The sequence below is a fragment of the Brachycentrus maculatus genome, unplaced genomic scaffold (genome assembly GCF_059751285.1).
Source record: "Brachycentrus maculatus isolate JH-2025_06_01 unplaced genomic scaffold, ASM5975128v1 h1tg000042l, whole genome shotgun sequence".
Classification (NCBI taxonomy): domain Eukaryota; kingdom Metazoa; phylum Arthropoda; class Insecta; order Trichoptera; family Brachycentridae; genus Brachycentrus; species Brachycentrus maculatus.
Genome location: NW_028280796.1, coordinates 800,037 through 815,682, shown reverse-complemented (window position 1 = coordinate 815,682; position 15,646 = coordinate 800,037). Strand labels below are relative to the sequence as shown.

Below are 15,646 nucleotides of genomic sequence, written 5' to 3'. Positions count from 1 at the left end.
TTTTTAGGTATCATCATATGTAGTTTCAAAAAAAGTAATAAAATTTTATAATATATAAAAAAGTAATAACATTTTGATGAATTTTAAAATTCGTATTTTATATTTTATTATGAATTTATTTTTAAAATACCATTTTCAAATAGACACGACATAAAAAAACGTTTTTTAAATGAAATTAAAATAAATAATACGAGTTACAAATACTTTAAAATATGTGTTTCTCATAAATTGATTTCTTTGATTTTGAGATATTCATTTGAGTTTTTCTTTGCACATTATTGCCGCACAAGGAATATTTTTTCAGGTGCCGATTTGATGAGCGAAGTCAAGCGGGAACGACAAAAAGCAAATCATATATTTGAAATAATAATATTCAATTATGTTTTGTGACTAATAAATAAATACAGGGACTGCTAGTATAGAAAGGGTGTGCGACTCACCGCGGGAGAGTGGTGGGACATAGTGGACACGGCTAACAGCTGTTCCCTCCCGCCCTCCTGAAAGTTAGCAGCAACCCACAACCAAACAGAAGCAGATAAGTATTAAACACGACAATGCAAAAAGCTCATGCTATTCAGTGCACGGTACACAGTACTCAACCTGAAGATAACATTTCACCCTGAATGATCCAGGATTACATTGCAGTTGCTCTAAAACTGGATAAAGCTAGATCTCCATTTTAAATGTTAAGAAAATATCATAAATGAGTCAGGATCAGGATTTCATGTTATCTCCAAGTATCATCATGATGTATTTCTGCCGTCCCAAAGTTACAACTTGTATTTATTCTATGTTCCAGTTGTAAATTTTACATTGGTAATTAATATCTCAGAAACTTACTGTTGTGAGATTTAATTACTATGTAATGATTACTCCGCCTCCGTAGTGTATAGGTCAGCGAGCTCGCCTACCGTACCGGAGGTCCCGGGTTCGATTCCCAGGGGGGGTCAAATACATATAAGTGATTTTTTTTCACTGTAATATTTTTTCAATATTACCCTGGACTGGTACCTGAGGCGGAGGGCTGATCACCTTTCCTTCATGTGTTAACAATCAAGATAACACTGCATTTATATGATGCAGTGCCCTATGCACCATTGAGGTGCGGATAAGGGTTTGAAGAAGAAGAATGATTACTAAAGACAATAAAGAATTGCTAATTTAAATAACATCTAGGCCCCATGATTTTCATATTTTTATAACTTTAAAATTTTAATTCGAAAGAGCAACTTTGTCCATGCTCCAGGTTCAAATGATGTATTCAGAAAACCAATTAACTATAGTAATCTAGAGATGTCTATATTTACACTATTTTAAAAAGCAATACATAAAGATTTTTTTAATACATAAGGGGAACTGGAAAATTAAACCTTGGGACAGCTGATTTAATGTGCACAAATAGTTTATACCAGGGGTTCCCAATCTTTTTCAGCCCGCGGCGCACTTACAAGTATAGTATTTCGTCACGGCGCCCTACTTTAGAAAGCTATTTGGAATAGTTAATATGACTTTATACATAAGTATATATATATATATTATAGTTAAAAGAAATAGGTACCTACAATAAAAGTAGTTAGGTAGAAAGATGCTAGCTTTCAAAATAGAAATTGTTGCTTTATAGGTACCCGAGAATATTTGTGGTTTCGGATAATGACAGAGGATCGACTCATGGCGCCCCTCTTGACTTTCTACGGCGCACACTTTGGGAACCCCTGGTTTATACATTACAGATATATGTATAAATTGACAATAAATAAATATATTTTTTACACAAATAATATTGAAACATTTTTTAATACAGATTATACACAGAGAACAAAGAACTAAATCACTGCTGCTTAGATTTTTACTTTTTCAAAGGTTTGTATTTAAATTTTAATTGAATTTAGTTCATTATCTTAGACATTAAAATTTTGTACACTTATTAAAGTAAACAACATTATTTTTTCTAATCTACAACTAGTTATTTTCTATTATTATTCAATCATAGCAGCGGTGATATATAACAAAGATAATTCAAATATAACGAAAGTTAGTTTTGTATTATACACGACACAAGCATAAATAAAACATTGAATTATCAACATTTGCAACTCTACCATTTATCTATCCATTTATCCATGTTTAACATCAACAATGAAAAATAAAATTTCAATTTTGAAGGGAAAATGCTAAATAAAAAAAAATACAAATAAAGTAATAAATTTAAAACATCAAGCGGCAACTAATTCATAAGACAGAAACTGTTACATACTAACAATTACTATGGTGACCTTTTTTCGGCAATATGGATTTATTATAAATTTTACAAAAAAAAACATAAGTCATTTAAACCGACCGAATCTACCGAACTACAAAATGCTTCACAATAAGCATTACTCGTGAAAGATATTTCTTGTATTTCTTAAAATCAAGAATATCAATATTTTATCCATCATTTTTATTTGTACAATTAGTTTATCGAAACACAGCCTTTTGTTAAGTTGGCAACATATTGCATCATTACTTGTGCATAATTTTATGTTGATCTATTATTAGCAATGTCATTTACTCGCGTTATTCCCCGCGCGCCTATTACCCAATCATATGTTTTTTTTTTAAAAATCATGTTACATATTGATGATCATATGACGTTATCTTGCGATTTCTAAATATTTTATAATTTACTCTCCAATAAAAATTAATATGTCAAATGACTCTTTAATACATAGTTTCTCAGTGTGCGTATGGTTTAGAAAACAATGTTTTTATTTTATTTTAATGTTGTATTATGAATGATAATAACATTTATTGTTTCAGCATTCACTCTGTGGTAAGACACGATTAAATTGTAATAGAAAAGACTTGTTTTTTACTAGTTTTGGAAGCTACAGATGCTTCCATCTACGGGTTTGAATATAAACTTTATACATATATTTGTTTGTATTCAAACTCGTAGATGTAAGCATCCGTAGCTTCCGAAACTAGTCGTTAAAAATAAATATAATACTAAAGTGGTAAAAAACATGTGTTTTCATTTACAATTTCATGATAATAACAGTACAAAATATATGTCCCTGCTGACAACAAAGCATACAGTTGGACTGAAGAAAAAAGCTGTTTATAAAACTATTTCAGGACTTATTTTTGATCATCCACCATAGTGTTTGTTAGTGAATTTCACGGGGAAAATACGCGGCGCTTGCAAGAGAAAAGTTTTTCAAACCTTCCAGATAAAGTCTCCGCTGGACGAGGAGCTACAGTTGGAATCGTCGCTCTCGCTGTCCCAGTCCTTGAGTCTCTCGGGGGCCATGTTGGCGAGCCCGGCCAGGCTGGCGGTCACTCTGGGGGAGGGAGTGGGGGCGCACCCCGCCGCAGGACCGCTCTCCCCCAGGGGAGACATCTCGCTGAATGAGGTGGACATCACGTCTTCGTTGGATGGACCTGGAATTTTATTCTATTGTACCAAAACCAAATCATTGGAAAACAAAGCGGCAATTAAAAGAGGTTAACTCGTGTACAGATAAATATCTTCTTTTCCGTCTTAGTCCTCATTAATGTCTTGTCGAAGCAATGACTCTTCTCTAGTTCTCTCTTGACTGCACTGCTCGTAGCGCTCCAACCACCGAGGTGCCTGCTGCTGTCTTAACTTGATCGGTCCATCGTGTCAGGGATCTTTCTCTCCCTCTCTTCCCCTCCAGACTACCGATCACAACCCCAACGAGTTCAAAGAACAGATAAATGTTGCTTAAAAATATAAGTCTTTATCCATGTATGTATATGTATATATATGCACACAGTCCAAGTTGGGACAGAACTGATGGAACGGCAGGCAAAAACTTGTGAAGTGTGTAATCATTGCTACCACTAATGAATCTTACAATTTCTTTAGAATAGTGGAAATCATTTATGACCTTTTGCCAAAGGAATTAACAATAAAATAAAAAAATAAGATTACCAGAGAATTGAATATCGCTTAAATCTGCCGAATTCCTTTTCTGTTGTCTGTAAGGTCCAGATTCACTTAAATCTTGCGCCATAACTCCAGCAGACTGCTTGAAGGTTTCAAAAGTCGGCGAGTCCTTAATGACGCTTTCCGTTAAAATCTTGTCCGCATTGTGCGAACCCATATTAACACCGGTGTACTGAATATATTCATCTAGTCCAGAGGGGTTTATGTACTGAAGACTATTTGGATACACGTCATTTTCTTCGTTGAATTCACCTTCATTATCTGAAAATTTCAAACACAAAATTTGAGATAACAATAAATTAAACTTAAGTTTTGTACTGTTATTTCTTGGTGGAACTGCATTTTATATAATAAAATAGCAACTATGTAATTTATTCTATAAATTAAACCATTCATTGGCTGTACTCAGCAGAGCTTTTAATACCTGACCAATCTCTAAGGACCACCTTTTATAGTGTAGTGAGTAGCACATTCGTTAACCATCAAGTCTGATACAATGCCTTCAAGAAATTAACATAATTCTAGATAATTCCGGTGCGAATAATGGGAGGAAGACTAGCAAAATTGGACTCAAGTTGAAAGAGAATCGAAATCTAGATAAAAAGATCATGAGATTCCTTCATAAAAGGTGAATTTTGCTAGTAAATGTAAGTAAAGTTAGATAAAAATCGAAATTGGGAGAGATATAAAGAATGAAACAAATTGAATGAATCAAAGAACTTACCGATATCGCCATGTACTTTGCTGAAGTTGGAGGATCGGATGTTCATGAATCCGGGGGATTTATTTGGCGCAATTTCATCTTGATTTATTTGCTGCGGCACTATGGCAACATTTTCCATGAAGGAATCCAGAGTTGGAGATCTGGCGATGTTGTGTTTATTTGCATCACCCGATAGTGACCCGTTGTCTAGTAGAAACATGGACGGTTTGGGTGTGAGGCAGTTATCCTGGAAGCGCCTCTCATTGTCTAGGAAATTAACGGTCATATTGTTCACATGCCAGTCCCTTATTGGATTTGCCGAATCTTAAAAATAAATAATCAATTGTTAATCAAACAAAAACACCTTGGATTTACAGTAAGAATACAAGAAATGAGTACCTTAAAATTAAAACTTGCATTTTAAAATTTTGCATAAATTGAGATACATATCGCAGTCGTACAGGAGAAAGTGACCAACTACCAAAACGTAAAATGTTCAGGAGGGCCATTTAAGTCACTTTTGCTTGGCAAGAAAATAAACATCAATGCATTTAGTCAATTTTACCAAGTCAATATATTATATTTACTAGTTTAAAATCATTTGGGATTTTTTCAAGGCAATATTAAGCTAGTAAGATATCAGATAGTCAATGATCACGTTTTTGTAAAACAATGCACTTGGTCACTTTCTCCTGTATGACTACGATATATCAACTGTATATTATTAGATGCATACGCAAATTGTAAGAGCAATTTTGAAAAAAAAGATAATTTACCTGGTAAATAGTTGTCATAATTCAAGCTCAAACTCATTTCAGCATCAGGACTTGATTGGAAATTTCCAGAAATTTGTGCGACTTCAAAGATAGGATTTGAAGCATCATATGCCGGTGGTTGAATGATGTCGAAGTCTGGCGAACTAATATCTTCGAGTACGGTGGAGCTGGTCTTTGCGCATTCTGTCAGTACATTTGCCCCTTTTGTAGAACTAGAACTCGTAGAATTGCCACTCGTTTCAGGAATTACACTAAAATTTGGAGAACCAATGTCTTCTAATCCTGTAGAATTCTTAAGTAAATTCTGTTCCACTTCAGAATCAATGCCGCCGAGATTTGATTTATTACACTCTAGAATAGGAGAAGTTGTAGTAAAGCTTTGCAGACTGTCTCCTAAGCCAGTGGAATTCTTTTGGTCTTTTGACGACTCTCGGTCAGAGCTGACATTTTTCAATTTACTACAGTCATTAAAATCAGGAGGAATCATACTAAAATTTGGTGATTCTATAGCATCCAATCCAGTGGAATTCTTAATATTCTCAGTTTCAGATTCGGTACTGGTGTCTTTTGTAATTTTCACTACGGCAGGTATTATACTAAAATTTGGTGAAGCAATATTAACCAATCCGGTAGAATTTTTATTATTTTCTACCGATCCCGACTCGTCGCTTGTTCCTTGCATATTAGAATCTACAAGGTTGGCGTTGATTGGTTGAATTATACTGAATTCTGGTGATATAATATCGGCTAACCCGGAAGAATTATTATTTACATTTTGGGACATGTCTGGCTTATTTATCTCTGATGTTAGGATCACCGGAGAAATCACGCTGAAGTTTGGTGAAACAATACCTTCCAACCCCGTAGAGTTCTTTTGGATGTTTGAACGATCATTATCAGATATGTGATGTGACCTTTCCGAGGCTTGAGGGTTAGTAGAAGGAATTAGGCTGAAGTTAGGAGAGGTGATTTCACCGAGTCCTGTGGAATGTTTAGCTATATCCATTACATTTTCTAGCCTATAATGATCGGATGGTGTATCCGATGGAACCTTAGAGTCTCGCAGTGAAGCACTATCCACTGGAAGAGAGTTACCGGACAACTTTTCATTGGTGATAAAATTTTGACCACCATCATCTTTGAAAGATATATATGAAATGGAAGAATCTGCAATGCCTTCTAGAAACTGAAACTGGGCATCGATAATATTATCAGTAGATTCAGTGACTTCTGGACTTGAAATGTGTTTCTGCATCGAGCCGATTCCCGATGTCGGAGTCGATGTCATCGCCGTTTGTAAGTGCTCAAATGTTTTTACATACGCGCTTGTTTCACTCGACATTACGGGCTGAGCCTCGGTGCCTGGAGAACCGACCGAATCAGACTTGATGTCCTTTTGGTCCATTACACTAGAAATATCATCTTTAGAAGAAGACAAGGTATTAAATGAAATAGGACTGGTCTTCGAGATACTGCCAATGTCTTCCATAACTTTCAGTAGGTTCTCATCATTTAAAGGACTCGATACATCCGCTTGTTTTACATGTCTACTTTCATCAGGTGTGCTGAAAGCTTCATCAGAATCATAAGGAATAGTGGGTAATTTAAGTATACAGCTATCTTTTTCAGATATCGGCGAATCTTTCAATACTTCATCGAGTAAAATGGAATGCTTCATTTCGCTATTCACTAAGATAGAAATCCCAGACTCGGCAGTTAGACTATCGTCAGATTTGTTAGCGGAATTCAGATGAGCACCTTCGATAGCTAAGTCCGCTTTTTCAAATGTCAATGGCAATTCGGGAGAATTTTTGGCACTCAATTGCTGGAAATCTGTAAAAATATCAGCTTCGGCGGCTGGAAAGGTACGATTATGAATATCGTCAACACAACCCATTACCATTTCCATAGGGCGATCAAAGTTGTGTAAAGTAGATGCGATTTTTCCACACTTGTCATATAAATTGTGCGGTGCTTTTCCATCCGTCACATTAGGTGAAGCGTTGTCGGCGCGAGTGTGAGGTTCATGAAATGGGTCTCTCGCAGGAGGACTAGTTATCGGGTCGATGGAGTAAACATCATCGAAGTTTTCTTCCACATTGAATAAAGTATCGTTGGAACACCATGAATCCATGCTCGGTGTTTTTGTGTGTAAGTTTATTGAGACCGATCTATCGGATGGCTTGATATCGGAATCCACAGGGCTGGTCATCTCCGAAATGAAAGACGGTTGAGATACTTTAGAAACATTGGAGAGATCATCGGGTAACTCGGCTACCTTGTTGTCGTACACATTGCAAAGTTCCTTCACTGTCGACTTCTTATCATCGATCACGTACGTCTTGGAACCGGAATCGCCTTCAGATATACTTTGAGAAAGATCTCCAATTGCATCATCTAGATTTACAAAATCATCGGGTGGGACTTCCCGGTTTATAAAATCAGCCGGTTCCTTATTAGCATCATCCTTTAAGAAATCGTGATTAATAAAATCATTGCTTTCGGAGCTAAGCGACATTTTGGAAGCATTTTCTAATGTTTTGCTAATATTCTCCAGTAAATTATCTACATTCTGAGAAATCTCTTCTGTGGATTTGGTGTGGGAATGGTCTTCGTAAAATGGCGAAAGCAATTCGGAAGATTCGAGAGTGTGCGGTGGGAATTGGTTTAAGAGAGACAGTGCCTTTTTCTTAACCAAAGAAGAAACATTGTCATTTTCGAATTCCATGGGCTCCCCATCGAAACTATCTAGGCTGTCCGCACTGAGACTTTGCCTGAAAATAGAAAATGGATTATTGCGGTTTCAAAAAGACAAACCATAGCGGGGATACGACGGTTTTAAATAACATTCTACTTACTGTCTGTTCAAGTTTCCCGGGGCAACTTCATTGAGAACGAATGTGCGATTAGAGCAATCGGAATGAGTGTCATCATCGGACCAGTTGTGTTGCCTCTCATCGTGTTTGGTCACCAAGAGAGTGTTGATGGCCTGACAGACTCCGTCGAATGGCAGGATGTTCTCGATGTTACTGGTTTGTTCACCGAGGGACAGGCTGTTGGAAGTGTCGGTTTTGTCAGCCGCTGAAAGCACCAATATTCATGAACAAATTGTCCTCGAGGAACTTGTATTCCTTTCACCGTTCCCTGTTCCTAATTAACAGCGCGTACCTATATTTATCCATTTCCTTTCACATATACTTTGCTTATGTCACCTGTTTATTAAAAAATATATTGCATTACTAGATTCTAGAGTCTGGGGTGCGGGACTGGTGGGATATTGGTTCTAAGTGGTACCGACTGCACCACTGGTTGCAGAAGTAGTACCAATTTATTAGCTCAAAACACACAAAAAAAAGAAACAGCTAAGGCCATTTTTAAAAAATGATTTTTCACTTATGGATTGTAATTAAAATATGGATAACTTCATATTTTGAGCATAGTGAAGCATAGTTAGTATATACATGCTCCAGGCAGAGGAAGAAATTATTGAATAGGGGATAATTTATTTCGTAATCATTCAAAATTTCAAAACACACCATTGGTCTTTAAAAAAAAAAAGTTTTAATTTTTAGTTTGCAAATTACCTTTTGATACATTTTTTATTTATTTATTCGGGAATTGTACAGCTTTACAATTAGAAAAAGTATATAATAAAAAAAATAGTTAAATTCATAAAAAAAGAAAGCCAATTACACAATTCCACATTTATGTTGATGTGTGTAATAAAAATAAGAATACTAGAGTTGTTTTACCGATTGTTTTACCTTTCTCTAAGTCGGAGAATTCAGACCAGCTCTCCTCCTGTATGGGACTGAGCGGCACGACCCCGTACATGTTGTAGTGCACCAGCACCTGGTTCCGGACCTGCTGGGGGCTCCGGGCCTCCTCCGGGCCGGAGGAGCTGCAGCCGGCTGCAGAGCCGCCCGCCTCCGGGTCCACCGGGACGGCCAACCTGAGCTCTGCCACCTCGGAGCTCGCGGCTTCTGGATCTGGCTCCGGCAAGTCGGCCGGCCAGGGCTTGTCGCTGTCGTGACGGATCTGACCAATTTTCTGGAAAGTTTTAAGAAATAATAAAAGAAAATATACTTAATTTGATTTCATTAATATTACGCTGTAAATAGAAAAATTTGGATAAACAATATTTGTATTCCAATTATTAAAATACAATGCGTTCAACATAGCTGTAGCTGTTACAAAAGGCATGACCATTAACAGGTTAGTCCTGTATATTGTAATGTGAAATAATATATGATGACACTCTTTATACATAATTATCAACAAAAAAAATCAATTCTACATACAATATAATCACACTTCATTTGCCAATTCCATATATTCTTACTTCCTTGGATATATTTCTATTTGCAATCACCGTGTTCAAAGCACTATTTATTATATTCCCTGAATTCACTCTTCTATTAATATCTTTATACTTCCTATATACAAATAAAAAATCATGCACTTGTTTCGGGCATTCATAAGCTCTTGCATTCTGTTATTCTTTCTCTCATTCAAATATGTACCACTTAACTTCAGCCGAGATATTACAATATTAAAATACAATACTGTTGCTACTGTTAATACTCGTAATTTCCTGTGGTACTGAGTATGTTTTATACCAAATGAAAGAATATGTTTGGACTGCCATCTAGATGAGCTAATTATGGTAGAAAATGGAGCGCATTGGTTTCTGTGCGAAAAATATCAAGCACAATAAAGATTCATGCCTGTAGAGCTTCTAGAAATCAAAAAGGAATCTTTTCATTAAAATATATTTACAACAATATAACAATATGTTTCAAAATTGGTTCATATTTATAGAACTTCCAAGAATTTGAGTAGTGTGGTTGTCAATAATGGGTAGAATTGGTGAATGTTACACGTGTGTAAAGTGAGAGGTCAAAAAATAAAATATATTTATATATATTTGGAAAATATCAATAAAATCTTACTTGGGCCAGTGGCAATTTGAGTTCCAACTCATTTCTCAGTGCTTCCACACTTTCAGCGTCCACGGTATATCGCTCCGATGTGCTGTTCTCAGTCAACGATTCCGTACTGCTGCCGGTGCTGACGACACTCTTCCCCAACTCACCAGACTTGGGGTGGAGGAACCAACCGGAAGACGAGCCTTCCGGAACCTGCGCGGATATCCCCACATTGACATACTGCGGCTCGGAATCTTCGTCCGAACAGTATTCGTCCATTTCACACTCGGCATCGAGTTTCTGGAATTCCAAATCCAGAGTTTCTACCAATTCCTCACCGGCCTCAGCTTGTTCATTACTTATCACACTCTTAACTGATTCGCCCGTTCGGGGTTCTGGTTCTAATGTCGACTCCATAACCGCTAACTTGATAGATTCATTAACTAATTCTCCGCTTTTGAAACCATCCGCAAAATTTTTATTTTGATTGCCATATTGGACTTCAGATTCTAACAATTTAAAGTTCACATTGGCAGAATTTAAGCATGGGATATTTTTTGCTATTTCTACTTGGCTTGTATTAGGAACTTTGCTATTTAAATTTGATAATTTTGCATCATTTTTCACTATACTCTCATTTCCAAGGCATTCTGCGGGTTGTACATCATCTTTATCATTTGAAAGAACCGATTCTAGGTCCGATATTATATTTTCTAGACTATCTAAGTCATTCTCATCATTTTCGTCTTTGTCAGATGCTATCAACTTCTCACTTATATATGTATAATTTGCATCTTTATGCTGACTTAATTCCCCATCTGTAATAGCGGAATCCGAATCTATCATATGCCGTGACTTTTCGTTTGATGCTAAAGTGTTTGCATTATCAGGAACTCTAATATGCTCATCACTTAAGGCTACAAATCTTTCGGAATCTAACAACATGGTGTTTAAATTTGAGACATTTGGTTTTAAATCTGCTGTAGTAACATTTTCACTGGCTAAGCAGCTTTCTTCAGAAGCCCCATTCTTTTCACTGATATCCAAAGACACAATTCCGCTTTCCAAATCATTTGAAAGAGAACCGTCGCAAGTTGGCTCCAAATCAGATTTCTGGGTCAAAACATTATCTATTAGCTCGGGATTACTCTGGACCGTGTGGTCCTGAGACATGAGGCTCTGCCGCTCCATCGTATCGAATTGTGATTCGATTCCGCTCTCTGTGCCCGTAAGTAATGAATTAGTCTCAGTAGAATTGTTTTCTACTTTCTGAATGTCATCTACTTCCATATGCTCATCGTCCACCGAATGGTCATTAGATACAATATCCTGACTGTTGTTACGAGTCGGCCCGGCTATTTCTTCTATTTCTAGAGGCCCCGAGTATTCAATATTTAGGTTATTTTCATTTTCCGCAATGGCCAATTTGGTTGTGAGATTCAATATTTCATTATGCATGATGTCTTGAATCTCCTGGTCGATCTGATCATTGGAAACATTCGGACAAGTGTCGTTTATTAAAGGACTAAATGTTGTTCTTTCTTCATTGCCCTCTGTGGTAGTTTTGCCACTTGATAATAAAATAGGTGTACTGGAAGATGTTTCTGTTTTAATTTTTGTGTGAAATTCACCGGGTGATACTGACGATTCGAGATTGGACTTATTAGTATCGGAATAAATACTCTGAATTTGAAAGGTGTTCAGATTTTGGCTGTCGTACAAGTCTATCATCAGTGGTTTGGATCCTCCAGGCGCTGAGGTGTCCTGTATACTGAACCCAAATCCATCAGGGGGATTAACGTACTTTGTGGATTCCCACATATCGTTTGAGTCACAAAACTCATCAATTTTACTTGTGGGATCGCTAGTGTAGAGATTCAAGTTAATATCATTGAAATTGGATGAAAATTTCAGGTTTTCCTCTTCGGAAGTGACATTTAAATGATCTGCCGAATTGTCTATGAACCCTAGGGATGAGTTAGGGAACATTCGACTGTCATTATTTGGCAAATGGAAATTAAAATTACCAGGAAGGTTAAAATGTCTCTGATCACGAGAAATATCATCAGGATCAGTAAGCGTTTCTATACCTCTGTTAAACACAGCTCCCGAGGTATGGTGAGAAATATTTTTCTTGGTTTCATTGGGAATCACAATGTCAATCTTGGGAACGATACCTTTACCAGAAGGTTTCATTGTATCTAAAAAAGCATCCATATTCTTCTTAAATGACTGTAACTCCTTGATGGAAGTGGTTTTATTTAGAGATCCTGTCAAGTCATCGAGGCTCTTGGTGTGCCTCAGGTTCTTGATGGCGGTGTGTCGATGGCTTCTCCACAGTTTGTAGAGATCCAGTCCCGGGCGGAGGCTTTCCACGCGCGACAGGAGGGCGCCCGAGAAGTTCCTGGGGAAGGACAAGTATTGTTCCACCGGCAGACTGGTTTCCTTCGGAGGAGAATCTGGCTTCATTTTCCTCTGAATAATATCGAAGAACATGTTTCCTTTCCCTTCCATGGAGGTGTACGACGCTTCTTCGCTCTCTAAATCTGTTACATCAATATGTGTCAAGACCATAAAATCGGTCACCGATTTTGATTTCATTTTTATCTTTTCGGTAATGGTTCCCATTTCTATTCTCTTCTTCCAAATTTCATCATCGGTTTCGGATCCAGAACTGTATTGTCTCGGGATTCTCCATTCTTCACCTCCGATTTCAGTCTTAATTTGTTCCTTATTTTTCAACGGGTCGGGAGTATAACTAGAATCTTGTAAAGAATCGAACTCTTGCCCGCTCTCTCGGCAGTCGGTTTTGAACATCGGATGAACGTTATCACTGTCGGGCGCCTCTTCCGGCATCTTTATTAATCTAAAGTCCAAAGTGGGATATGATTCTTCTCTATCCGTATTGGAAATTTCAGGTACTTCGTGTAACGGGCTATTTACAATGTCACTATCTATATTGGCATCATTTAAAGTTCTTTCCGACGGACTATCGTCGCTCAAACATTTAGACAAATCACTAACGGAATCCGATTTGGAAACATCAACACCCTCAGGGCAGAGCTCCTCCCAAGTCTGACTCTTATTGCTGGTAGAAATATCTACGGCTACTCCCGAAGACGACTTGCGGTTATCGGAAACATCTCTCGATGGACTGGTTTGGTGACTGGACTCGGAACTCGAAGTCTTCTCGGAGCTCAGCATGTTATCGAAATCGCTTATCACATCGCTGACATTCTTGATATACGACATGTCTTCCGGAGTGGTAAAAGGGACATCGCGCAACCACGGGGCCACTTGGCACACTTCCGAGTCAAAAAGCGACCGTTCGGAACTCTCATCGGGAACAGGGAGTGGAGATTTTGAGGGAATACGCTCTACCGGTTTCCAGAAAGACTCAGATTCTATATTTCCTTTTAGAGAAATGGTGTCTGTATTTGGCAGTTTTTCGCGCATCACGCTATTCTTTTCTAGTACCGACTCGAAAGATCCGTGGAGATTGGTCAAACTGTCGGACTTGCCTTTGACGGAGAGCTCATCCCCGGTGAGAGTATCGGAAGACACGGCGAGGTTATGGTAAACAAATTGTCGCTCCCTTTGGATGGGAGAGTCATCCGGAAGCGCAACAATATCACTCGGCGGGAACTTCAGTTCGTAATATTCTTCAGCGACAGGAGCTGGTAGGCCATTGTCTACTTTTGGAATGTAATTAGGTTTGAGATTTTGCCAACGAGCCTCGAAGTCGTGGATCTCCTCCTTTTCAGTGTGCTGGTGGAAGTTGGAGTAGATGCTTTGCAAGTAGTTGGACACTCTTGCCGAAGAACATCTCTGGGCAGGATCATTGTGCCAACAAGAAAGCATTACATTATACCTAGAATAAATAGAACCAATTAAGAAGGCTGAAAATTTTCCACATTATTTAACCACCATAGTAAAGGATTTGACCTCTTCACTTACAAGTAGGTGATGTATGCGGTGTTGTATATCGGCAGACCCAGCCTAACCCCATCGGGCCACATAACTTGGTCCGAGACTTGCTCGTTGGTCAGGTGGGAATATGGCATCTCTCCCCAGGAGCAAGATTCCCACAGGAACACTCCCAAGGACCACATGTTTGCTTCTCGGCTCGTCTAATGGGTAAAAATGAAAAAGACAGAAATGTTAAATCTTCATAAATATAAATTTCTTTATTGCAAACTATTTGAACATACTAAAAAAACTACACATAATTTTTTTTTTAAATCCAAGTGTTTGTTAGCATGTATGCAGTTAGCATTCTAAGCTATAACATAAGGGTATTTCCTGATTTCAGGCAGATAAACCGCAGGTTTGTGATTAATCATTCACAAATTATGGATGCTGACAAAGTGCACACCGCCAACTATCACTAGGCAGCAGCTTAATTTGATAATTTGCAAATTTTCATTATGATTTTTTATGAAAAAATAAAATTGTTTTTAATTTTGGTGAAATATTGTTTATTCTTTAATTTATTTAGGTTTTGTCGGAAGAACTGTAAAATTTTTCATTATGGGATAATTAAAATCTTTGTTATTAAAATAAACGAGCTTATACTATGGTTTTTGGCATTTCAGACAGTTTTCTGCTTGGACTAGTCAAAACGCTAATGTGGAATTTATAAATGATGAATAATAATGAATAGCAAAAGCAAACAGATAATATGAAGAGAATTTTGCACCTGATGCAGCAGTCTGGACTCGGGGGGTAGCCACCGCACGGGAAGGAGGTGATCTCCGTGCAGGGAGAAGTCTTGCGGGTGCCTTCTGTCTGCGTCCCCATAGTCACCGAGCCTAGCGGCGGGCCCGGCCGCCACAAGGCAGCTGTGACACGCAACATCACTGTAATAACAAAACAACATGAAGGAAGATGCCAACACTCATAATTTAACTTTTATTTATTGTTTCTTGATCGTTAACACATGAAGGAAAGGTGATCAGCCCTCCGCTTCAGGTACCATTCCAGGGTAATATTGAATAAACATTACTGTGAAAGAATCACTTATATTTATTTGACCTCCCTGGGAATCGAAACCGGGACCATTTTCATTTATAGTATAATTTCACTTTGTTTTGAGTAGGTTCAAATTTTCCTACACAAATATATACTAGATTTATTCCCACAGAGATTGTTACCATTTGGCAACAGGCCATGTAAAAAAAATGTTTATCTTAGTTGAGATATCTCTCAAGCATCACTTTTTTGGTTTGTTATAAAATAAAAAAATAAAAACAAATATCTAAAATTAGAGGTTTTGATTCATTGCCTG

At 37.5% G+C, this 15,646-nt stretch overlaps 1 protein-coding gene across 7 annotated transcripts in view; it reads right to left on the bottom strand.

Annotated features, from left to right (window-relative positions):
* Positions 1-15,646, bottom strand: part of LOC148312358 (uncharacterized) — a 75,080-nt gene that overhangs the window by 5,461 nt on the left and 53,973 nt on the right. For 4 of the 7 annotated variants that reach the window (XM_088277374.1, XM_088277375.1, XM_088277377.1 and 1 more), the window contains exons 7-16: positions 15,059-15,218; positions 14,317-14,489; positions 10,384-14,230; positions 9,196-9,481; positions 8,290-8,512; positions 5,432-8,205; positions 4,677-4,979; positions 3,938-4,213; positions 3,206-3,423; positions 441-497 (exon numbers count right to left, since the gene is read on the bottom strand). In XM_088277374.1, the coding sequence (XP_088133500.1) occupies positions 441-497; positions 3,206-3,423; positions 3,938-4,213; positions 4,677-4,979; positions 5,432-8,205; positions 8,290-8,512; positions 9,196-9,481; positions 10,384-14,230; positions 14,317-14,489; positions 15,059-15,218 (8,317 nt within the window). The remainder of the gene's footprint in view (positions 1-440; positions 498-3,205; positions 3,424-3,937; positions 4,214-4,676; positions 4,980-5,431; positions 8,206-8,289; positions 8,513-9,195; positions 9,482-10,383; positions 14,231-14,316; positions 14,490-15,058; positions 15,219-15,646) is intronic. The other 3 variants (XM_088277378.1, XM_088277379.1, XM_088277381.1) reach the window with 1 other exon arrangement.